Here is a 25,726-nt window from a genome sequence, read left to right as displayed (position 1 = left end):
AAATACAAATGTGGCTTTGAATATATACTATGTGATATCCAAATAGATGCCTTTGGTCCCCTAGATTGCCACACCTGTTATGCTTTGTAGATGAAGGAGAGATGAGGACCCAAATGCACTGGAGGTAGATGGAAACATGACTTAAAGTTTATTAAAAACTGTAACCAAAAATGTGGACGAGTCAGAAAACCACAAACCAGACTGAAAAACTAAAGTACTGACAAACCTCAAAGTGAATACGAACAAACACTGACCTGAACTACAGGGAAAACCATGAAGATGTAACGACGAGGGTTCAACAAAGACCAAGACTAACCAAGGGGAGCATATACTGAAGGGAACAAACGAGGAAGTGATTGCAACTGTTGCTGACTGAGTGGAGACAGGTGTGCAGTGGAGCTGAGAACCAAAACAGGGGAACTGAGGATAACTCGGAGTAATGACCATGCGTTAGAAAAAAATCACTCACAGACAATGGCATGAAACCAAGAAATCACTCAAAGGCCTCAGTATTTTACTTGCAAGGGGAGAACAACACATGAACCCTCTCTCTGCAGATTCACAGGAGTTCTCCAGCGAGTGGTTGCCTCCCTTGCTCTTTTATTTGGTAACACACAGACCAACAATCTTCTACTAGCTTTCATGTGCCCAGACCTGGGATATATCCTGAGTATGCAGTTATCAACTTATTTGGGCAGTGTGAAGATAACGATCAGAGTCGAGACAACATTCCTCTCTAAAATACAACTCTCTTTGTCTCCCCTCTCCTCCTTGTGAGGTTTTGATATATGATGGCCTCTCTCGCCATGACATTAATATAGTGATAATAAGCAGAGTTTTCAGACACCATGACAAGATTCTAAAACCATACGAAGTAAGATCAAACAAAATTCCAACCAAGAACATAAATCAGAGGGTAACCAAGAAATGAAGAAACCATAAAACAGACCAGAAAGAAACCACGAGAGTAACTAAAACCCACAAGACAAGTCAAGACTAGAGAAATAGAAACAGAATCAATTCTAATTTAAAACAGTGATTCAAGAACACAAACAAGAAAACAGAATAGATATAAAATAGACACATACATGTATTTTCACATTCATATTTACATACATATAAATATATGTTATGTGAGGACATATGTTTGTGTGTATACACTCGTCTTCTCTTTTCATGATATATTTTCTCTTCTTCCTTCTTTTCAGATGCAGATGAATTCTGTTGCTTAAAAAGTTTAAAAGAGGGAACAATCTTTAAATGAAGATAAAGATCAATGAGGCAGGAAATTCACTGACATAACCACACCTCCCTTTGTCACTTTAGAAGCTGGTCTTTCAGTGAAGACAGTGTCAAGATGATTCTGATATGGGTTACACTGCTCATTCTTCATCGAGGATGTAAGTGCTATGTACAGGAACAGAAATGTAATATTCTCTTTATTATTTTGAATTTGAGTAATCCTTTTTTGTATCTCTTGCAACTTTTTTCTCTTTCATGCAGATTCACTGGTTCCAGTGGTCACAGTTCAACTTGGGAAACCTGTGACTTTGACATGTGCTTTGTCTGATGAAAGGCAGAGTACTGAAAAACTTCAATGGTACAAACAGAGTGCAGGGGATACTCTGAAAACAATTGTGATGCTGTGGAAAAATCTAAACCCAAAATATGGACCAGGGTTTTCTGCCTCAAAAGTGATGGCAACCCACAATGAGAAGAATAGCACTCTGACAATTTTTAGGACAAGAGAAGAAGATGAAGGAACGTATCACTGTGCGATCTTTGCATATGGTGGAGATTCTTGGAGTGGGACTTATTTGTCAATAAAAGGTAATTGTGTTATCTGTGTATTCCAGTTTTTTGGAATTACTTTAAAATACACATGTTCACAGCTATACTGTAACAGCAAATGTTTTTTAAGATTATACAAGTATTAAGATATTGAGAGGTAAGTTATAAAAAAGGTGTATTACTTGCTTTTATCAGTGGAAGAAGTGCAAACTATCATGTCAATTTACATGCCCAAACTGGAAACACCCACAGGTCTTTTCAAGTATTTATCTTGTACGTCACAAATAAAACTTTTCTAATGTGTTTTATTTTACAGGAAACACTCAGATGATGTCAAACTACATTGTTGTCCAGCAGCCAGCAGTATCAGATCCAGCTGGTCCAGGAGACTCAGCGACTCTGCAGTGTTCAGTCCTCTCTGACTCTGAGAACAAGACGTGTTCAGGAGATCTCAGTGTGTTCTGGTTCAGAGCTGCATCAAATAAATCTCATCCACACATCATCTACTCTGATGGAAACAGACGCAATGAATGTGACAAGAGAGCTGACACTCAGAGGAGATGTGTGTATCGCTTCTCTAAGAACATCAGCTCCTCTGATGCTGGGACTTACTACTGTGCTGTGGCCACATGTGGAGAGATACTTTTTGGAAATGGGGCTAAACTGGAGACCGGTATGATTTTTTTTTCCCTGCATAATACTGGAGGTATTTTTAAAATCTTCCAATAATATAGTGTCTGGTAAGTTTTTTTTCAGAGTAAATGATATGTACTCTGTTTTTCTTTGTTTTCCAGAGAAAACAAGTTCTGAATTCAAAGTGCTGCTGATCATAACAATCTGCTTCGGCATTTCTGTGATTGTAAATGTTTTTTTCATCTGTTATAAAACACCAAGAGCAGCATGTGGAAAATATAAAGGTAAGTGTTGTTCACTGAACTGAATAATTTAATACTTTATACAAGGTTGTCCAAGTTTACAAGACAGAACAAACAACAATTTAGTCTTATTGAATAAAATTACAGATATGAGTAGATTTATGACATATTGTCATAGTGTCACTAAATTTATCGACTCAATTTGAGTTCCCATTGTCATGTTTGTTCCAAGTTTCTTTCATAAAACTTTAATCCGTCATGGACTATTTTAAATGATTTTTTGAGTCAGCTTTGAATCCTCTCTGAACAGTCAGAATGAATACATGACACTCCCATTTTTATTATTTATTAGGGAGAGAAAACAACTCTTCACAAAGAAGACATGACAACTTGAGCCAACCAGAAAATGATTTAGTAAGTAACCATATGAAATCACCTAATCTGTTGTTGCACTGAAATATTTACTTACAGCTGGATGTAAAAATATGAAGTTAAAATAAAAGTTAATCTTCTGTACAGACTGAAGGTGGACGTGATCTGACTTACGCTGCGTTGCATTTCTCTGGAGGGAAAGCTCCAAGAGGAAAGAAGAAGAAAGAGTTGAGGACTGAAGAAAGTGTATATTCATATGTTATAAATCAGGGTGTGTCTCTGTAAATGGATGTAGGCTGAAATAGACTGATATATACTCACAATATGAGTAAATAATAAATGTTGCAGGTTAAAGCTTAACTTTGAGAGAGAGCTGTGAAAAACTAAATAGACTAATCTGCTCTTTTAAATGGAATCTAAAAAAATATAGAAATAAATAAAATGAGTCTTCTGTGTCTTCTTATTCTAATGTCTTAGGAAATTGTTATTATTACTGTGCTGAAAAATAAATCATGAAAATATGACTGAAAGGATTTGTGAATGTTTCCATGTTACTGGGCAGGATATGAGGGCTGACGTGATGAGCTTCCTGTTTTGTTACATGAATGAGGTCAGTCAATGAAAAAGCAGCCATGCACACAGATTTCTCAGTAGTGTAACAGATTTTGTTTTAGTGAAACATGTTCTAGTATTCCTTTGAATTATCTTGCATGCAAAAGATAAACGAATGTTCAAATAAAACTTTTTGAGACTTTTTGAGGTTTCCAAAGTTCTAGTCTCAAGGAAATACAGTTTAAAGTCAATGTGCCACTTGATGTCATCACAAAGCACAGAATTTCCACGAAAACTTAATCTAAGCTTTCTCATGCGCAAGTTTTTCTCAGATAACATTATCAGGGTACCGGTTAGCTCAATGGGTTAAGCAGGGTTCCATGTACAGTGGCTTAAACTCCTTGATGCAGCTGTACTGACTCGGGGCCCCTTCGCTCCTTTAACTCTCTCTCGCTCTGTGCCCGATTTCCTGTTGGGCATCTTTCGAATAAAGGCCACTTCCCAGAGGAAAACGTTTTTGCTCGGGATAGTCTTTCCCTCACTGGGTTGGACTCCGTCAGGGCTGCCCTTTGTCACAGATTCTGTTCAAAATTTCTATGGACAGAATTTCTAGGCGCAGCCAGGGTGTTGAGGGGGTCCGATTTCATGACCTCAGAATCGGGTCTCTGCTTTTTACAGATGATGTGGTTCTGCTCGCGGGCCGTGACCTTCAGCTCTCACTGGAGCGGTTTGCAGCCCGAGTGTGAAGTGGCTGGGATGAGAATCAGCACCTCCAAATCTGAGACCATGGTCCTCAGCCGGAAAAGAGTGGAATGCCCTCTCGGTCGGGAATGAGATCCTTCCCCAAGTGGAGGAATTCAAGTATCTCGGGGTCTTCTTCACGAGTGAGGGACGAATTGAATGAGAAAAAGGAGGTGAAGCAGAAGGTGAAGCTCTTGATTTACTGGTCAATCTACGTTCCAACCCTCACCTATGGTCACGAGTTGTGGGTAGTGACCGAAAGAACAAGATCACAAATACAAGCAGTCGAAATGGGCTTCCTCCCTGGGTGTCTGGGCTCTCCCTTAGAGATAGGGTGAGAAGCTCGGAGAAGAGTCGCTGCTAACCCGCATCAGCCAGATAAGAGCCAGATGAGGTGGCTCGGGCATCTGGTTAGGATGCCTCTTGGACGCCTCCCTGGTGAGGTTTTCTGGGCACGTCCCACTGGGAGGAGACACTGGGGAAGACCAAGGACACGTTGGAGAGACTATGGCTGTGTCCGAAATCACTCCCTAACCACTCCAGTGACCACGCCATTTTGCAGTGGTGTCCAAATGTTTGAGGATTTTTCATGCTCACTATATAGTGCACTCAATGTATCCCACAATTCACCGTGAAATGTAGTGAGCATCCGATGGTCACTAACCGGAGCAAGATATCCCATAATGCATTGCCAAAAATTCTCTGGGCAGACGGACGTTGAATTAATATTCAAACTTTATCTAGAAAATGTACAGAGATCGTTTAATAAGTAAAGCTTAATTCGCCATTTATTAATGATGGCAAGTACAGTGTGTGACTAAAAGCTGAGGGAATCTGACCATTATGACTACTCAGACACAACTGGATTATTCAGTTTGTCCAATATTGTGAGACAGGAAATAAAGGAGCTGCCTAAGGTTCAGGAAGTTTCGCCAGTAGTTTGACGGAGGGTAGTTTATTGTTCAGAGAATAAAAAAAATTATATTACTCTAATTAAAAAGGCAGTAAAAAGTAGGCTAACTCTCACAATTTGACGACGTCTACAAGAGCAGCACGTCTTCTCCTTTCACTCTCTCTCGCAATTCTAAATCTCTCCATATCATCATTCACTGAATTATTGTTAAGAGAAACACGGCCAGATTGACAGAAGACACATTTCGATAGAACTACTTGAGTTTTCTAGATAACGTTAAGTTGTTTTTTTTCCCGGTGAATTGCTCGTAGCTGTTGGATGACAGGCGCGAGACAAACTCATGAGATGTAAAGCAGTACAACAGTCACAAAGCCAGTTTATTCCATTGTTTATTTTATTACAAATTTAACAAGGCAATTTAAATGGCTTCCTATATTCATTGAAAAAAAAGCGTCAAACGAACAGCATATAATTAAACATTCCAGTAGGTTACACTGTAACTTGCTGTTACTAAAGAGCCAAGAAAATAAAATATGAAAATATGCTCAAATAGAAAACAAAGTACGAAAATAAAAATTCCATGACAGTAATCAAAAGCCTCTAATTTCACAAAAATGCAGTGGTAAACGGACAAAATTGTGTGAGACGACATTAATGTGGTATGTTTCAATTGTGGGACAGTGATGACGTAATTACCGGCGCCGAGAGTAGTGTCCGAAAGTGTTTCTGTTGAGCTCACTATATAGTGCACTACATTTATTTCCCTATGTAGGGAGTAGTGAGTAGGGAATGAGTGAGTGATTTCGGACACAGTTTACATCTCTCGGCTGGCTTGGGAAGGCCTCGGGGTCCCCCCAGAAGAGCTAGAGGAAGTGGCCGGGGACAGGGACATCTGGGTTTCTCTGCTCAAGCTGCTGCCCCTGTGATCCGATCCCCGGAAAAGCGGCAGATGATGGATGTATGGATGGATAGTCTTTTCTTGAACTGTCAAGAAAATACAGAGATCTCAATTGAATACCTTTATGAGATTTCTTCAGACTGAATCGTTCATCTTTTTGAGATCACCTCAATCTGAATTATTTCTCCTAAATGTATTATTTGGCGGACAGTGTCAGAGCCCTTGGACCATTATGGACTGATTCCTGTTTTTATTTTGAAGACAAAAATGGTTATTTGTTGCGGCTCATTCATTGCTCACAAAACACCAATGCAGATGATCAATGCTGTTGTCAGGAACCGGCAGGACATAGGACACACGTGCAGGATCTTTTCAGAATAAGGTTTATTTATCAACTTCTTAACAAGTATTTCCAACAGAGAAACAAGAGCTATGAAAATTCTATGACACTGATCTCAATAACATAGGCAGAGATAAGTGCCGGTATAAAACTTTATCAATATAAACATTCACTCCACTCTAGGAGGAAAACCAAAAACTATAAAAGATTATTATCTAAATTTAGCTGCTCTCTTCTAAAGTGGCGTAACAAAGAAAAGCTCTCGGTCTAATGGAGGATCTAGAGAATTCAAAAAAGGAATGAGGTCATGCAACCACTCCTATAACGGAGGTGCTAATAAACTTACAAATCAAAGTTACTCCTAAATGGAGGAAACCAAATCAGGCTACAAAAGTTACCAAAAGCTAAACTGGAATACTAATCAAATTTTAACCAAAACAAAACTCTGAAGGAGATACGCTCGACTTCAATGATCAAACAGAGATCAAAGATACTGACAAGATTCTGAAATTGTGCGAAGCAAGTCCAAACAAAATACCAACCAAGAACATATATCAGAGGGGAACCAACAAATGAAGAAACCATAAAACAGACCAGAAAGAAACCACAAGAGAAACTAAAACCCACAAGACAAGTCAAGACTAGAGAAATAGAAACAGAATAAATTCTGATTTAAAACAGTGATTCAAGAACACAAACAAGAAAACAGAATAGAAATAAAATACTGAAAAACAAAGACAAGAAAAAACAAATCCAAACTTAGAAAATTCATAGACCCTAATAGTAACCCTGGAGACTGATGCTCAAAAAGCTGGGGCACTGGAGTCTCGGTTGCCGAGGACAGAAGCTCAGGATACTGGAGCCCTGAGGTGTGAAGCACTTGAGACTCTGGTGCAGACTCTGGCAAAGATTCTGGAGCTAGCTGAGGCAACAGCTGCAGAATCAGGCTTGAGAATCAAAGAGACAGGAGCCGGACGAGGAACTGGAGAAGACTGTTTCTCAGGCAAGGTTTGTGGTGCAAAAGAAGTCTGTGGCTCAGGAGATGAAACTGATGCTGGACCAAAGGCAGGAGAGGCTGGTGCTAGAACTGGTGCAGGAAGTGGAGGAGAGCTTGCTTGAACATCCTCGGAGGAAGGAACAGGATTGTGACATCTGCCGGTACAAATTAAGTCTGTAGGTCTGACAGAGACACAGACAGTGGTTCTGGTAAAGACTGTGGCTCGAGCACAGTTGCTGGCTCTGGCTTGAATGTGGCAGAGATTAAGTCCTTAAATATATCTATAAATATATATATATATATAAATATATAAATCACTGGTTCATTAACTCAATGACATCCTACCCACATTTATTATTTACTCATGTTGTGAGTATATATCAGAGTCTATTTCAGCCTACATCCATTTACAGAGACACACCCTGATATATAACATGTGAATATACACTTTCTTCAGTCCTCAACTCTTTCTTCTTCGTTCCTCTTGTAGTTTTCCCTCCAGAGAAATGCAACGCAGCGTAGTTCAGATCAGGTCCACCTTCAGTCTGTGCAGCAGAATCAATTTAATTTTAACTTCATATTGTTACATCCAGCTGTAAGTAAATATTTCAGTGCAGCAGAAAATAAGATGATTTGTCATTATCACTTACTAAATCATTTTCTGGTTGGCTCAAGTTGTCATGTCTTGCTTGTGAAGAGTTGTTTTCTCTCCCTAAAACATAATAAAGTGGGAGTGTCATGGATTCATTCTGGCTGTTCAGAGAGGATTCAAAGCTGACTCGAAGTATCATTTAAAGTAGTCCATGATGGATTAAAGTTTTATGAAAAAACTTAAAACAAACATGAAAATGGGAATTCAAATTGAAATCTATAAATCTATAAATCTACTCATATACGGAATTTTATTCAATAACACTAAACTGTGGTTTGTTCTGTCTTTTATACTGGGACTACCTTGGATAAAGTATTAAATAATTCAGTTCAGTGAACAACACTTACCTTTATATTTTCCACATGCTGCTCTTGGTGTTTTATAACAGATGAAAAAAACATTTATAATCACAGAAATGCAGAAGCAGATTGTTATGATCACCAGCACTTTGAATTCAGAACTTGTTTTCTCTGGAAAACAAAGAAAAACAGAGTACATATCATTTACTCTGAAAAAAACTTACCCGCCACAATATCATTTAAAGATTTTTAAAAGATATCTCAAATATTGTACAAAAAATCATACCGGTTTCCAGTTTAGTCCCATTTCCAAAAAGTATCTCTCCACATGTGGCCACAGCACAGTAGTAAGTCCCAGCATCAGAGGAGCTGATGTTCTTAGAGAAGCGATACACACATCTCCTCTGAGTGTCAGCTCTCTTGTCACATTCATTGCGTCTGTTTCCATCAGAGTAGATGATGTGTGGATGAGATTTATTTGAAGCAGCTCTGAACCAGAACACACTGAGATCTCCTGAACACGTCTTGTTCTCAGAGTCAGAGAGGACTGAACACTGCAGAGTCGCTGAGTCTCCTGGACCAGCTGGATCTGATACTGCCGGCTGCTGGACAACAATGTAGTTTGATGTTCTTTCAGAGTTTCCTGTATAAGACAGGACACATTAGAAACGTTTAGTTGTTTAATATATAAAGACACTTATCATAACTTCTGGGTGTTTCCAGTTTCTTTTAACAAAGTCGGGCATGTAAGATATGTAGGATGTCACAGTTTGCATCTCACGTATTCTTCCACTGACAAGAGCTGTGTAACCTATAAAACTTACATCTAAATATATAAATGCTTGTATATCGTATGTAACAAAATTAATTGGTATTGTATAGTTGTGAACATATATTTTTAAAGTAATTAAAAAAACAAAATAGTTGCATAGATAATAGTTTAAAAAGTTACATAGACAACATAATTACCTGTTAATGCCAAGTAAGTTCCACTCCAAGAATCTCCACCATATGCAAAGACCACACAGTGATACATTCCTTCATCTTCTTCACTTGTTCTCAAAATTGTCAGAGTGCTATTATTTGCATTGTATGTTGTCTTCAAATTTGAGTCAGAAAACTCTGGTCCATATGTTGGGTTTAGATTTTTCCACAGGATCACAATTGATTTCAGAGTATCCCCTGCACTCTGCTTGTACCATCGAAGCTTTTCATTACTCCACCTTTCACCATGCAAAACACATGTCAAAGTCACAGGTTCCCCAAGTTGAACTGTGACCACTGGAACCAGTGAATCTGCATGAAAGAGAAAGAAGTTATAAGTGAAACTATAAAAGGATAACTCAAATATCAAAAAACAAAAAACATAAAAAAAGGTGAATTAACCATCTCAAGTCATGCTGATACTTCAACGAGAGAACATCACATTTCTGTTCCTGTTTATAGAACTTACATCCTCGATGAAGAAGAAGCAGCGTAACCCATAGCAGAATCATCTTGACACTGTCTTCATTGGAAGACCAGCTTCTTAAGTGACAAAGGGGGGTGTGGTTATACAGAGCATCACCCAGAGTTCGTCTGATTGGTTATCTCAGATTATACAATCAAAGTGCATTTCCTGCCACTGACCTTTGGCTCTATGTATTGTGTGTACGTGTATGTGTGTGTGTGAATTTGTTGGATGTTAAGCAGTTTGAATTCATGTTATTAGTCTCTAACCTTAAATGATTAGGATGTAGGATACTACCCCCAATAATTTTCTGTGAGTCTGACAAGAGAGGAGGGTTCTGCAGTCAAACCAAATGACATGAAAGAATGTTAAGGAAAGGATGGACTGACCTTATGAGACAGAAAATTGGCAATTTAAACATATATTGCATAGTTTTATAAAAGGCTGACAAAGTGAAATGCAATTAGCTTCAAAAGGCTATAAAGTTTCTCTGGAGGGGAAAGACTGTGTGAAAGGACTGCAATGCTAAAACTAAGTAAAATTTGACTGATGTTATTGCTGTAGTTTTCATACAGGACCTTGTTTAACATGAACTACATGCGTAAAAAGCAGTGAAATGGCCCTTTTCTGCACTGTCATAATGTGACAGCGCAGTGATGATTGACAGCGTGCAGCATCTGACCAATCAGTGGTCAGATACACAGACAGACAGTTGGATGCAGGTGGAGAGATGGCCTCCAAACGGCAGTATGGGTTGGGAGCAAGGAAAAGAAAGAAAAGGGCTAAACAAGACGAGGCTCGTGCTTCACTTGAAGGTGGGTGTGTTGTTGAAATAAAAAAGAAAAACTTTGTGGCATAAACACCCTAGCTGCTAGCCTGCTAACAGAAGAGAGGATAATTCTGTCTAGATGTGGACTGGAAATTGAATTTTCCAGCAGCCCTGATTGTCATTTATTGAATGTCTTGTTAACTGTATCAACATTCACCTCTGTTGAAAAAGGAAAGATTGCTTAGGGCCCCAGTTTGGCCAGGGGCAGACCTGTTTAACACTGTGGTTTTCATACAGGACGTAGTGTCGGATGAGCTATGTGCCAAAGAGGCAGGGCACTGGTCCTTTATGCATATTCCTTTAATTCACGAATCAGAAACAAACTTTAGCTGCAACATGTGCCCTCTGTGTCTCATGAGCTGATCCAGGAAACACCTTTTCAAGATTATTCAATAATGGGTTTAATATTTTTTGTCTTCATCAGGTAAATGGAATATACATGAATTATAACACGATAATGTCTCATTCAGGTATCTATATGCACATTAGACGTGGGATTGATCATGTTCATCTTTTAAACCCTTATCATTTACGGTTAGAGACTACTAACCTTAATTCAAACTGTTTAACATCCAAGAAATATGCACACACACCCATATACACGTACACACTATATAGAGTCGCATATTGACTTTAAACTGTATTTCCTTGAGACTAGAACTTTGGAAACTAGTTTGCAATTTGAGAACACAAAGCTCTGAAGTCTCATTTAGTTTTAATTCAACATCAGTTCAGTTAATGCATGGAAGGTAACTTACAGGAATAACAGCAGCGTGTTTTATGTATAAAGATCTGTTAGACGACTGAAAATCTGTGTGTACAGTTGATTTTTCATTGACAGAGAGTCAATAAGAGAAATCTCTCTGAAATATTTTTACTTTAAACTGATATTATAGAACTGAGATAATTGTTTTAAAGAGGTTTAACAAAAAAATGACAGGAAAAACCATAAATGTAGTACAGTGCACATGAGAGTGGGATAATTTCCTAATACATTAGAATAAGAAGACACAGGAGACTCATTTTATTTGTTTATTTATTTTTTATGAAAAGAGCAGATTATGTGATTTTCTTTTTCAATTCTTTCAAAGTTAAGATTGAACCTGAAACATTTATTTTTTATATCAGTCTACTTCATCCAACATCCATTTACAGAGACACACCCTGATGTATAACATGTGAATATACACTTTCTTCAGTCCTCAACTCTTTCTTCTTCTTTCCTCTTGGAGCTTTCCCTCCAGAGAAATGCAACGCAGCGTAGTTCAGATCACGTCCACCTTCAGTCTGTACAGAAGATTAAATTTTATTTTAACTTCATATCATTACTTACTAAATCATTTTCTGGTTGGCTCAAGTTGTCATGTCTTCCTTGTGAAGAGTTGTTTTCTCTCCCTAATAAATAATAAAAATGTAATAAACATGAGTGTCATGTATTCATTCTGACTGTTCAGAGAGGATTCAAAGCTGACTCAAAGTATCATTTAAAGTAGTCCAGGACAGATTAAAGTTTTATGAAAGAAACTTAAAAGAAACATGAAAATGTGGATTGAAATGGAAATCTATAAATTCAGTGAAAATATGTTATACATCTATTCATATCTGTAATGTTATTCAATAACACTAAAAAGTGGTTTGTTCTGTCTTTTATACTGGGACTACCTTGAAAAAAGTATGAAATTATTCAGTTCAGCAAACAACACTTACTTTTATATTTTCCACATGCTGCTCTTGGTGTTTTAAAAAAAACATTTATAATCACAGAAATGCCGAAGCAGATTGTTATGATCACCAGCACTTTGAATTCAGAACTTGTTTTCTCTCAGCAAACATCAGATGCAACATGTGTCTCATGAACTGATCCAGGAAATACTTTTTCAAGATTATACTCATGGGTTCAATATTTTTTCTCTTCATCAGGGTTGTACATGGAATTTACATGATTTATAACATGATAATGTCTCATTTAGGTATCTATATGCGGATTAGACATGTGATCGACCATGTTTCTCTTTTACATCCTAATCATTTAAGTATATATGCTACTAACCTTTATTAAAACTGTTTAAAATCCAAGAAATATACACACACACACATACACGCACACACTATACATAGAGCCAACGATAAGTGGCAGAAAATGCCCTGAGATAACCAATTAGATGAATTTGACGCTCTGGATAACCACACCTCCCTTTGTCACTTAAAAAGCTGGTGTTCCAAAGAACACAGTGTCAAGATGATTCTGCTATGGGTTACACTGCTTCTTCTTCATCGAGGATGTAAGTTCTACATACAGGAACGGAATTGTAACATGTTTCTCTTTTACATCCCAATCATTTAGGTATATATGTTACTAACCTTCATTAAAACTGTTTAAAATCCAAGAAATTTACACACACACATACACGTACACACTATACATAGAGCCAAAGATCAGTGGCAGGAAATGCACTTTGATTGTATATTTTGAGATAACCAATCAGACAAATTTGAAGCTCTGGATAACCACACCTCCTTTTGTCACTTAAGAAGCTGGTCTTCAAATGAAGACAGTGTCAAGATGATTCTGGTATGGGTTACACTGCTTCTTCTTCATCGAGGATGTAAGTTCTATATACAGGAACAGAAATGTGATGTTCTCTCATTGAAGTATCAGCATGACTTGGTTAAATGGTTAATTCACCTTTTTTACGTGTTTTTTTATGTCCTTCAATCCTCCAACCCCTTCATATTTAACTCACTGTGTGCCCTTTTCACTCTCACAGTCATAGAAGAATACCATGGTCATAACCCACTGATACGTTCGACGTGATGTGTGTGCATTTGAAACTGTGTATCATTGGCTAATGTCTGAGAATGACACATGCTGGCAACTGGTCAAAGATGAAGAGAAGTATTGATAGGGTTTCACTTCTGAAAAATACTGTGATGCTTATCACACGTATCCTTATTCTCAGCTCGGAAAGCTGCCGCCAATACTTTACACCATAAGCTCAGGTAAGTGTCAAACCATCCTTCTCCCTGTGCAGTTGCCTTCACTGAGCTCTGAAAGAAGAATCAAACTCAAAAGTCAAAACCCTTTGAAAATATATAAGGCCAATATATACACTTTGGAAAGACTGGTTTGCCTGTTTCTGCAGCATAACTATGAAAAAATGTCAAGTATGATACATTACATTTACTACAAAGAATCCAGCCAAAGCAGGTTGGTAACTGGTAATTGTGGTTCAGTTGTCACTGTGAAAACATTCAGAACTGAAACACAGATAATAAACCGCAAAGTCTCAAAGAAACATGCTATTGTATTGACAAGAGTCTGACAAATGAGGTGCCCTCCCTCCCTACATCTGTGCTTATTGGCAAAATTAAGCAACGAGTCAGAGATGATATTCTGGTGATTCTTATTTTATGGACCCCTGAAGGGACAGGAGGAGATTTTCAATATAAGTCTTGCATTATTGCACAATACTAATGTATTTCCTTGATCAGTTCATGCGGCACAGAGAGCAAAAGTCACAGCTTAAGTTGGCTTCCGATTCACAGATTTGCGATTTAAAGGATTTTTGCAGGAAGGACCATTTCACTGCTTTTTTTGGTATGCTGATCATCCTACAATAGGTCCTGCTTTATCAAAGATATGTATTCTTTAAACCAAACTTCGTGATTTGTGAAGTCTTTGGACATAGAAATATTCTATAAAGTTCTGCATGAAATCCACAACAAGAGCTTTCAAATCATGACTAAACTCTACAGCTAATTTTCCATCCGTCCGTCCGTCCATTTTCTATACCCACTTAATCCGTCGGTTGGGTCGTTTTAGAGACACCAATTAACCTAACATGCATGTTTTGAGACAGTGGGAGGAAGCCGGAGTAACCGGAGAGAACCCATGCAGACACGAGGAGAACATGCAAACTCTACAGCTAATTTTGATTCTGCAAAAGACACTTCAAATTGAACAAGTTAGTAAAAAAAAAAAGAAATGGCTGTACACTGTATGATATAGTTTGAGAAAGTTTATCAGAGCAACAGCACAATTAAATCAGAAGAAAGAGAACCTCAGCGATATTCAGCATAATGAAAATAATCATAACTTGAAGACAGAGAAAACAGAATTTGAAGAAATGTCTCTTAGAAATGAAGATGTCATGATCTTTGGAGTTTTATGTTCTAGTTACATCCTGTTTTACTTTGGTAAACAGAAATCAGATTTTTTTGTTCTATTCTGCTACTTTACAGCATAATTCTAATAATAATAATTCTCTGGTGGTTTTGTTTCAGTTTCCTCAGTGAGTATATATTAAAGTCATCTGCCCGCTACTCCACGTTCATGATTAAGATCTTGCAATTAGGTACACTCCTCCAATATCCATGAAGATGAGGAAAACAGGAACACAAAATCCACTAATATAGAGACATATCAACAGAAGGGTCAAGATGACACACATGTAGTGTCAGAAGAGACCACAGCTGAGCTTCTTTGTGCCAAAAAGAACGTGGAAGGTTTTGTTGGTCACATCATGAAAAAAGTCACATTGAAAATGGAATAGATAATGAAGACAATACTCAGACCAGAGATGGAGATCAAAATGCAGAATATGGCAAAGACGTAAAAGGTTAAATTATATATTTGGAGAGAAGTTGAACATAATTCAAAGAGGAGAGAGAAAGAAGAGAATGTGCTTCCTATATGCAGTGGATATGAAATGGCCACTGTAAGGAATAGTTTCATCCTGTTTGTGCTGCCTATCAAAGTATAGCTCAGTATATTGTATCCCCTTTGTATCCCTTTTGGTACCGTCCTTCCTGCAGCATAAATGCCCAGGCAGCAGACTCTGTACAGATGGACAGTATGAAGAGGAGATTATTCTATGGAAGTCAATGGCCATCTTGTCACCAAATAATTTTCTGTAAGTCTGACAAGAGAGGAGTGGTCTGCAGTTAAACTAAATGACAGGAAAACACACAGAGTGCCAAGGAAAGGATGCACTGACCTTTTGAATTTGAACATATATTGCATCCTTTTATTCAAGGCTGACAAAGTCAAATGCAGTTAGCTTCGAAGGGCTAAAAAGTTGCTCTGGAGGGGAAAGGCTGTGTGCAAATTCACCGGCTGTACTAACTTCCTTCTTTTAATTGCAAAAGATCCTGATACAACAAAGGCTGTATGGAAAAATGAGAAATGGTACATTTGATAAAATTCTTAACTTAAACTTAGAGCTGATCAATATACATTGAAATCAGTTCACTTTGTCAGGAAAGTATGAACCAGGACATGAAGAAGTTTAACAGATAATGAATAAAGGCACCTGGAAAGAAAATTGGACAAAAAGGGACAAGTTTCAGGTAATCACATTCACAGACAAGTTGAAAGGGAAGCAATGCTAGAGCTAAGTAAAATAACTGAGTATATTCAAGAGTCAGACATAGCTGGGCAGAGGAAAGTTAATAATGAGATGAAGAATGTTCTGTCTGCACACAGTGTGTGTGCGTGTGTGTGTGGGGGGGTGTTCAGATGACTGTGACATCCAGGGGCAAGAGAGAAAATGATGGCACATGTAAGAGGAAAGATAATTGAGATGACAACAATTAATTTCTTTACAATGCAGATTAATTATAGACAGAAATATTCTCATATAAAAAAATAAAGTGTCAAACTGTCTTTTAAAGAATCTATATCGTCTGCAGAGTAGTTATTATTGTAGTTTTCATAAAGGACCTTGTCTAACATGACCTACAAGCAACGAAATCAACCTATTCTGCATGTTCATAAATCAAAATAAAGGTTTTACAAATCACAAAGTGTGTTTTAAAGACTCTATGTCCTTTATGAAGCAAATCAGTCCAGATTTAATACTTTTTAACACTGGTTTTCATACGGGACCTAGTGTAGGATGAGCTATATGCCAAAGAGGAAGGGCACTGGTCCTTTACACAAACTCCTTTGAATCACAAATGGGAATGAGAATCAGAAGCAAACATCAGCTGCAACATGTGCCCTCTGTGTGTCATTTACTGATCCAGGAAATACCTTTTCAAGATTATAGTCTAATGGGTGAAATTTATTTTTCTTAATCAAGGATGTTAATGCAATATACATGAATTAGAACATGATAATGTCTCATTTAGGTATCTGCAAGCACGATGTGTGATTGATCATGTTCAACTTTTAAGTCCTAATTCTTTAATGTTATAGATTATAGACACAGAACACTTATTTATGTTTAAATAAAAAAAAAAAGAGCAGATTATGTAATTTTGTTTTTCACAGCTTTCTCTCAAAGTTAAGATTGAATCTTAAACACAATAAAATGCAAGAAATATACACACACACGTACACACTGTACATAGAGCCAAAGATCAGTGGCAGGAAATGCACTTTGATTGTATAATCTGAGATAACCAATCAGACGAATTTGACGCTCTGGATAACCACACCTCCTTTTGTCACTTAAGAAGCTGGTCTTCCAATGAAGACAGTGTCAAGATGATTCAGCTATGGGTTACACTGCTTCTTCTTCATCAAGGATGTAAGTTCTATATACAGGAACAGAAATGTGATGTTCTCTCATTGAAGTATCAGCATGACTTGAGATGGTTAATTCACCTTTTTTTATGTTTTTTGATATTTGAGTTTTCCTTTTATAGTTTCACTTATAACTTCTTTCTCTTTCATGCAGATTCACTGGTTCCAGTGGTCACAGTTCAACTTGGGGAACCTGTAACTTTGACATGTGTTTTGCCAGATGACACGCGGAGTACTGATAAAATTCAATGGTCCAAGCAGAGTGCCGGGGATACTCTGAAATCAATTGTGATGCTGTGGAAAAATCAAAACCCGCTTTACGGACCAGGGTTTTCTGACTCAAAACTGGAGGCAACATACAATGGGAAAAGTAGTACTTTGACAATTTCAAAAATAACTAAAGAAGATGAAGGAATGTATCACTGTGCGGTGTTTGAATATGCTGCTGTTACTTGGAGTGGGACTTATTTGTCATTCATCGGTAATTATGTAATCTATGTATTCCAGTTTTTTGGAATTACTTTAAAAAGGTACACATATCCACAATTACAACTTATAAAGGTATTTTATTATTTAAGATTATATAGGTATTGACATATTGGGAGGTATGTTATTTACAGTTATATAAAGTTATATAATGTGAATTACAGTGGAAGAATAGCTTATGCAGAAACTATCACGTCAACTTACATGCCCGACTTTGTTAAAACAAACTGGAATCACCCAGAAATGTTTATAAGTGTATTTATGATTGACACTAAGAAAGTTCTTCTAATGTGTTCCATTTTACAGGAAACACTCAGAGGACATCAAACTACACTGTTGTCCAGCAGCCGGCAGTATCAGATCCAGCTGGTCCAGGAGACTCAGCGACTCTGCAGTGTTCAGTCCTCTCTGACTCTGAGAAGAAGACGTGTTCAGGAGATCTCAGTGTGTTCTGGTTCAGAGCTGCTTCAAATAAATCTCATCCACATATCATCTACTCTGATGGAAACAGACGTAATGAATGTGACAAGAGAGCTGACACTCAGAGGAGATGTGTGTATCACTTCTCTAAGAACATCAGCTCCTCTGATGCTGGGACTTACTACTGTGCTGTGGCCACATGTGGAGAGATACTTTTTGGAAATGGAGCTAAACTGGAGACCGGTATGATTTTTTTTTCTCTGCATGATACTGGAGGTATTTTTAAAAATCTTACAATGATATAATGTCTGGTAAGAGTAAATGATATGTACTCTGTTTTTCTTTGTTTTCCAGAGAAAACAAGTTCTGAATTCAAAGTGCTGCTGATCATAACAATCTGCTTCTGCATTTCTGTGATTATAAATGTTTTTTTCATCTGTTATAAAACACCAAGAGCAGCATGTGGAAAATATCAAGGTAAGTGTTGTTCACTGAACTGAATTATCTAATACGTTATTCAAGGTAGTCCCAGTATACAAGACAGAACAAACCACAATTTTGTCTTATTGAATAAAATAGATACAAGTCGATGTATGACATATCATCACTTAATGAATTAACATCGGAGTCTTTAAATTACATTTTGATTCTGCTGTTAATGCTCTCTGAACAGCCAGAATGAATCCATGCCACTCCCATAACTCTTCACAAGGAAGACATGACAACTTGAGCCAACTAGAAGTTGATTTAGTAAGTAACCATATGAAATCACCTTCATTTTCTACTGCACTGAAGTTCTTACTTACAGCTGGATGTAACAATATGAAGTTAAAATAAAATGTATTCTGCTGTACAGACTGAAGGTGGACGTGATCTGAACTACGCTGCGTTGCATTTCTCTGGAGGGAAAACTACAAGAGGAAAGAACAAAGAGTTGCGGACTGAAGAAAGTGTATATTCACATGTTAAACATCAGGGTGTGTCTCTGTAAATGGATGTAGGCTGAAATAAACTGATATATACTCACAACATGAGTAAATAATAAACTTTGAAAGCTTAATCTTAACTTTGAGAGACAAAATAAAAAACACACAATCTGCTATTCTTTTAATGAAAATATAAAAATGAGTCTTCTGTGTCTTCTTATTCTAATGTCTTAGGATATTATCCCACTCCTTTTTGCCGTGTACTACATTTATAGTTTTTGTCAACCCGAAAGCTTTAAAACCTCTCTTTTTTTTCTTAAGCCTCTTTAAAACAATAATAATCAGAATATGAATGTGTGTGTCTTTAAACCACTGTGAAAAACAAATAATTTAATCTGCTAATATTGGTCAATATTTGACCTGAATCATGCCTGGGTGACATGATGGAGCTTCCTCTTTTGGCACCTGAATGAGCTCAGTCAATGAAAAAGCAGCTATACACAAACAGATTTTCAGTAGTGCAACAGATCTTTTAAGGTAAAACATGTTGCTGGTATTCATGTAAATTAACTGAACTGTTGCTCAAGTAAACTGTGACACTTCAGAGTTTTATGCTCTATTAGTGGCTTCAAAAGTTCTAGTCTTAAGGAAAGTTTGAACTCAATATGCGGTCACAAAATGACAAACCTCCACGAAAAATTCATCTCAGCTTTCTAAGGAACATGATTTCCCCCAAAATAATTGAACAGTCAGGAGATGTGAAACTAAACCAATCTTGCAGCCTAATCACCTAAATGAAATCATGGTATTTTACACGGGGCTGCACGGTGGTGTGGTGGTTTGGACCGTTGCCTCACAGCAAGAGGGTTCCAGGATCAACGTCCAGGTACTCCGGCTTCCTCCCATCATCAAAAAACATGCATGTTAGGTTAATTGGTGACTCTAAATTGTCCTTAGGAGCGTGCATGGTTGTTTGTCTTCTTTGTCTCTGTGTGGCCCTGTAATGGACTGGCGACCTGTCCAGGGTGTACCCCACCTCTCGCCCTATGACCTCTGGGCTCCAGCCCCCCCGCGACCCAACCAATGGATTAAGCAGGTATAGAAAATGGATGGATGGTATTTTACATTTCCGGAAACTATGGATACATGTCATCTTAAAGTATCCAAACCAAAACAACAAGGAGCCACTTTAATATCATCTCATGACACGGTTGTCAGGAACACGCAAGATTTTAAAAAGCCGCATTTTCTGCCCAAACCAGGATCTTTTTCTGGTCATAAGCCTTTGATGACTTGAATGTGACCACGTTGTTTTGTTGCTGAAACTTAACCAAGCTTTTTTGGTTCCTAAACGTGATTAAGGAGTGAGTGAGATTGGACATCTGTGGTTTCTAAAAATGCGAAGCTCTAATGTTTTAAAAGGTTCCCCTCGTTAGCTCTCCTGCAGCTGCAAGTAGCCACATAACAGTAGCTATGCGCTAACAGAGCAATAGTACGTGTTCGTTCATTCATTCTTCTTAAAGTATTGGTGAAATAAAGACAGAAAATGCCTTATTTAGAGGCTGCATCCTCCCTGCCCCGTTCACTCCGTTATATGGATATACGCTGATCGCGAGTTTTCTAAATAGCTTTCGAAAGATGCCAACTTTTGCCAAACTGTTCTTGGTGAGTAGATAAACGTATTTCATGCCAGAAATAAGGTCTAGGTTTAAAAAAAAAAAAAAAACGGAGTTCCCCTTTAAGAGAACAACAGGCAAAGGCCCATTCAGCAGCAACACTCACAGATGAAAGCTTTGGTTGGCCGTTTTCTCCCCACTCTGACCCACCACGGAAGCTGTTTAGTCTCAGAACAGAGCTGACTATGAGCTGCAGCAACATGTGAAGTGAGAAAACAGACACGAGAGGGTCAAGCAGATGAATTTTAGTTTGATATATTGCTGTAACTGTTTTAAAATACATTAAAATGAAAACTCATGTCTGTCTTTGAATGTTCTCTCTACAGAAAAGCGTGATGAAAACAGCAGGTACATCAATCCTTCCTGTACCTCTTATCAATATTAGTCACAACCACACTGTGATGTTACACTTTCATTTAAAAAGATATTAAACAGCAGTCAAAGTTCATCTTCGTGATGCTGAAGCAGTTGGATAGACACGAAGCAAAGCCACTATCTATTCACACCTTTGTTTAAAAGCCCAACCACAAAATACTGAAGTTTCCATTGTGTTGAAATGTGTTTTTCTGTCTTTTTTTCAGTTTCATGTACAAGCAGTGCTGTATGCACAAAGAGAGAGAATGAGTTCAAAAGAAGGCTACAGAATTGTTCTTTAAAAATGACCCTGTTAGTAATCATTTTGATATGAAGAACAGTTCCACAGCTTTTTGGCTGTGAAAGATAGTATCCAAAGATAGTAGAGAATGGCAGAGGTGAGATCCTGTGGGACTTCCAGATTCAGACTGATAAACAGGTGGTTGCTAACCAACTGGACATTGTGGTGGTCAAGAAAATACAGAAGAAGGTGGTAGTGATAGAGGTAGCCATTCCAGGTGATAGCAAAACCTAGAAGAAGGAACACAAGAAGGTCCAAAAGTACCAAGGGCGGAAGGAGGAAGATGTAAAGATGTGAGAATGTAAGCCAGCAGTAGTACCAGTGGTAATCGGAGACCTTTGTGTTCTGATTGCGACCTCCAAAACTGGGAGAGGAGCTCCAGCTGATCCGGGAATAAATGTATTTATTTATGTATATATGCAGGAGTGGCTGGCAGTGGGCTAACACATGACAAAAGTTAACTCATACAAACTTCAGCAACAAGTTATCAACTCTTTCAACACAACATTATTATCCACTGGCCCGACAAAATAGTAAAGATCAAGAAACCATGTACAATGTTTTTTAAGAAGGGTGGAGGCTTGAGTCTACCTTCAAGAGAAGTTCACACCAATGGCTTTTCTGCAAGGATAACAGAACTATCAACATTTGATTGAAGTTTGGTCATTTTTTTTAATGAAGTCCTGTAAAATACAGAGCACACCTAATGTGTTCAGTCTGTCCTGTCCCACAGAAAATTCACAAAAGCAACAATTTTGACACACTTTCATGTAGGGGTGGGCGATATGGCAAAAATATCATATCACGATTTTTGAAAAAAATAAAATCACAATTTCTATTTTATCACAATCTTAAATTAAAAAGTGAAAAACAGACAGTGTTGCAGAAGTATTTTCGGCTGGGCAGCTCGTACCGCGGGTCAACTACTTAAAGCAGAGTTCGAACCCCTCCTTTTCTACCGTCTTGAACTGTACCATATATTTTGCAAGATAAAAGCTAACTGCTTCTGTTACCTCTTTCTATCACTTGCTTGACATGTCATATTGAGTTCCTTTGTCAAATGCCTGTGTTAATGTTGTCTGTTTTGGTCTTACACGAGCTGCTGCCTCCGCCTGCGGTGCCGGTGCCACCGGGCCCCTGCTGTTTGGCTCTCAGTTTACTGTTTGGGATGCTTCCTCTTCAACTGATTGAACAGGTTCGTGTTGCCACCCGACGTGCGAACCGTTTCTGTGAAAACTTTGCAAATTACGTTTGTTTGCGCTCAGTTGCGGAAAATCCAAACCAATTCCATATAATGGAGGTGGAATTTTTTTTTAGCGACCAACTCCTCCGTTTGGCTTTCAGCCATAGCTCTCCATGCGGCTACTGCTACACACACAAACAAGGAGGCGGGTAAGAAAGCGCGTCACTGCCCGTAATTCGCTGTGATTGGTCGGTCAGGTCGACGACATCAGCATAGAATTACAATTTATAGAATGTGCCCTAGAGACGATCCATCCCACGATCTCTGCAGTTTGACAGATCGTTACGGATCATGTTCGTGTTGCAATCGTTCACAATTTAATATCGTCATATCGCCCACCCCTACTTTCATGTTATCTGAATATATTTTGGTTGATGTGCCCTAATTCTGTTGACTTCAAGTTTTTCCTTCAAGAATATTGAAGAAAATGAATTAGAAAGTAAACTAATCCGCTGAGGTGGGTGCTGTGTGTTTCTCCAAACTATTTGACACTGTTTCTACTGCAGGTTTCACAAAAATCTAAAACAACCTGTTCAAAGTTTGTACAACATTGATTTTCTCAACTTTCTGAAGTTATAGAAGGCTTACCAGCTATTTATACCAGCTGTTCTGGATATGAGTATATCTACATTTTTCATTTTCGCTCTTACTTAATGCATATTAATCAAATATACTTATAAACAACATATTATAGGTATAAGAGGGAATAGATTATACATAGAGTGGAAGATCATTGGCAGGAAATGCACTTTGATTGTATATTCTGAGATAACCAATCAGGTGCCTTTGATGCTCTGGATAACCACACCTCCTTTTGTCACTTAAGAAGCTGGTCTTCCAATGAAGACAGTGTCAAGATGATTCTGGTATGGGTTACACTGCTTCTTCTTCATCAAGGATGTAAGTGCTACATAAAGAAAGAGAAATGTGATATTCTCTTATTGAAGTATCAGCATGACCTGTGATGATTCATTCTCATACATTTTTTTATTTTTTTTATTTGAGCTATTGTTTATAGTTTAACACGTAACTTTGTTCTATTTCATGCAGATTCACTGGTTCCAGTGGTCACAGTTCAACTCGGGGAACCTGTGACTTTTACATGTGTCTTGCCTGATGGAGGGGGCAGCACTCGAAAGCTTAAATGGTACAAACAGAGAGCAGGCGATGCTCCAAAATTAATTGTGATCCTGCGGAAAGGTATGAATCCTGTACATGGACCAGGGTTCTCTGCCCAAAAACTGAGCGCAGTATATGATGAGAAGAAGAGCTCTCTGACAATTGTGAGGACAAGTAAAGAAGATGAGGGAATGTATCTCTGTGCGGTCACTGACTGGACTGAGGATATTTGGAGTGGAACTTATTTGTCGTTAAAAGGTAATCATGTTTTCTAATTATTTTAGTGTTTTGGAATCTCTTTTAGGGTTCAAAAACATGCTTATTAGATTAAGTGGTGACTCTAAATTATCCTTAAGCGTGAGTGTGAATGTGCACACACAAAAGTTTTAATGACAATCTAATTTGACTTTTTTTTTTTCTCTCTGCATGTCCATTTGCACATTTAACGAAAGTGAAAAAAGTTGCAATTACGTTTTGATTTATATTGCTATTTTATACAGGAAACATTGAAAGAACATCAAACTACACAGTTGTCCAGCAGCCGGCAGTATCAGATCCAGCTGGTCCAGGAGACTCAGCGACTCTGCAGTGTTCAGTCCTCTCTGACTCTGAGAAGAAGACGTGTTCAGGAGATCTCAGTGTGTTCTGGTTCAGAGCTGCTTCAAATAAATCTCATCCACACATCATCTACTCTGATGGAAACAGACGTAATGAATGTGACAAGAGAGCTGACACTCAGAGGAGATGTGTGTATCGCTTCTCTAAGAACATCAGCTCCTCTGATGCTGGGACTTACTACTGTGCTGTGGCCACATGTGGAGAGATACTTTTTGGAAATGGAATTAAAGTGGAAACCGGTATGATTTTCAGTATAATGTTAGAAATATAAAAAAGATGTTTCAGTAATATCACAGCTGCCAAATCTTTTTCAGAGTAAATTATATGTATTCTCTTCTTGTTTGATTTCCAGAGAAAACAACTTCTGCATTCAAAGTGCTGGTGATCATAACAATCTGCTTCGGCATTTCTGTGATTGTAAATGTTTTTTTCATCTGTTATAAAACACCAAAAGCAGCATGTGGAAAATATCAAGGTAAGTGTTGTTCACTGAATTTAATCACTCAAAACTTTATTCAAGGTAGTCCTAGTACACAAGACAGGACAAAGCACTATTTAATGTTAATTGATACAATTTACATTCATGAGTAGATGCATGTACGTATCTGAAAAGCCAGATTAAATACGGGACATTCTGATTCTTATTATTTATTAGGGAGAGAAAGCAACTCTTCTCAAGAGAGACATGACAACTTGAGCCAACCAGAAAATGATTTTGTAAGTGATGATGACAAATCATCTTGTTTTCTGCTGCACTGAAATATTTACTTACAGCTGGATGTAACAATATGAAGTTAAAATTAAATTTATTCTGCTGCACAGACTGAAGGTGGACGTGATCTGAACTACGCTGCGTTGCATTTCTCTGGAGGGAAAACTACAAGAGGAAAGAAGAAGAAAGAGTTGAGGACTGAAGAAAGTGTATATTCACAAGTTAAATTCTGAGAGTCAGTGTGTGTCTCTGTGAACTCATGCAGTTTGAAATGGACTCTGATATATATTCACAACGGGCCTCATCCATCAACATTCCTACTTAGGATTTTTTTTAGGAAGATTGTGGAGTTCACAAAGGTTTTCGCATCCATGAGCAGTCAGATGTTCTCTCACGCACATTTGAGTGCTGACATGTTTGAACAAAACAAGCATTTGTGTTGTCTTCTGTTGTGCAGAAATACTTTTGTCAGACTTTTGGTAATTTACAAAGCATGCTGTAATTTTACAATAAATCAAGTACACCAGCACTTTAATTTACATTAAGTTAATTGGAAATCATGCCATCAGTTTGTGGTTCCACCCTTTTTATACGCCATAGTGGCCTTTTTTCATCCCAGGCCTACTCATAAAA

General features: G+C 37.9%; 4 protein-coding genes and 1 long non-coding RNA gene across 6 annotated transcripts in view; 3 read left to right on the top strand and 2 right to left on the bottom strand.

Annotated features, from left to right (window-relative positions):
- Window positions 1-25,726, top strand: part of LOC140317824 (uncharacterized) — a 98,064-nt gene that overhangs the window by 6,980 nt on the left and 65,358 nt on the right. The window lies entirely within an intron of this gene.
- LOC140317816 (uncharacterized) lies at window positions 1,358-25,373 on the top strand. Of its 2 annotated transcripts, none has more exons than XM_072395325.1 (6): window positions 1,358-1,400; window positions 1,504-1,830; window positions 2,108-2,464; window positions 2,586-2,708; window positions 25,037-25,098; window positions 25,204-25,373. In XM_072395325.1, exons 1-6 carry the CDS (start codon window positions 1,358-1,360, stop codon window positions 25,324-25,326), a joined length of 1,035 nt encoding a protein of 344 aa, XP_072251426.1. In that variant the 3' UTR covers window positions 25,327-25,373. The 2 variants fall into 2 exon arrangements, with proteins under 2 accessions (XP_072251426.1, XP_072251425.1); XM_072395324.1 differs by lacking the exons at window positions 25,037-25,098; window positions 25,204-25,373 and adding exons at window positions 3,019-3,080; window positions 3,186-3,442.
- On the bottom strand, window positions 7,871-9,092 carry LOC140318509 (uncharacterized; the record flags this gene model as incomplete). Its single annotated transcript, XM_072396340.1, has 4 exons — window positions 7,871-8,024; window positions 8,130-8,191; window positions 8,479-8,601; window positions 8,717-9,092. Coding segments are annotated over 4 exons (699 nt in total), but the record flags the coding sequence as incomplete, so codon positions are not given.
- On the bottom strand, window positions 11,853-12,454 carry LOC140317823 (uncharacterized). Its single transcript, XR_011917794.1, has 3 exons — window positions 12,417-12,454; window positions 12,043-12,104; window positions 11,853-11,996 (listed from the first exon to the last, which is right to left on the bottom strand). It is a non-coding gene; the product is annotated as an uncharacterized lncRNA (long non-coding RNA).
- LOC140317821 (uncharacterized) lies at window positions 17,200-18,759 on the top strand. Its single transcript, XM_072395329.1, has 4 exons — window positions 17,200-17,242; window positions 17,393-17,719; window positions 18,031-18,387; window positions 18,499-18,759. Exons 1-4 carry the CDS (start codon window positions 17,200-17,202, stop codon window positions 18,642-18,644), a joined length of 873 nt encoding a protein of 290 aa, XP_072251430.1. The 3' UTR covers window positions 18,645-18,759.

The sequence above is a fragment of the Leuresthes tenuis genome, unplaced genomic scaffold (assembly GCF_036924035.1).
Source record: "Leuresthes tenuis unplaced genomic scaffold, fLeuTen1.0.hap1 SCAF_11, whole genome shotgun sequence".
NCBI lineage: Eukaryota > Metazoa > Chordata > Actinopteri > Atheriniformes > Atherinopsidae > Leuresthes > Leuresthes tenuis.
The sequence above is the reverse complement of the archived record's forward strand: the minus strand, read 5'-3'. Positions and strand labels throughout refer to the sequence as shown.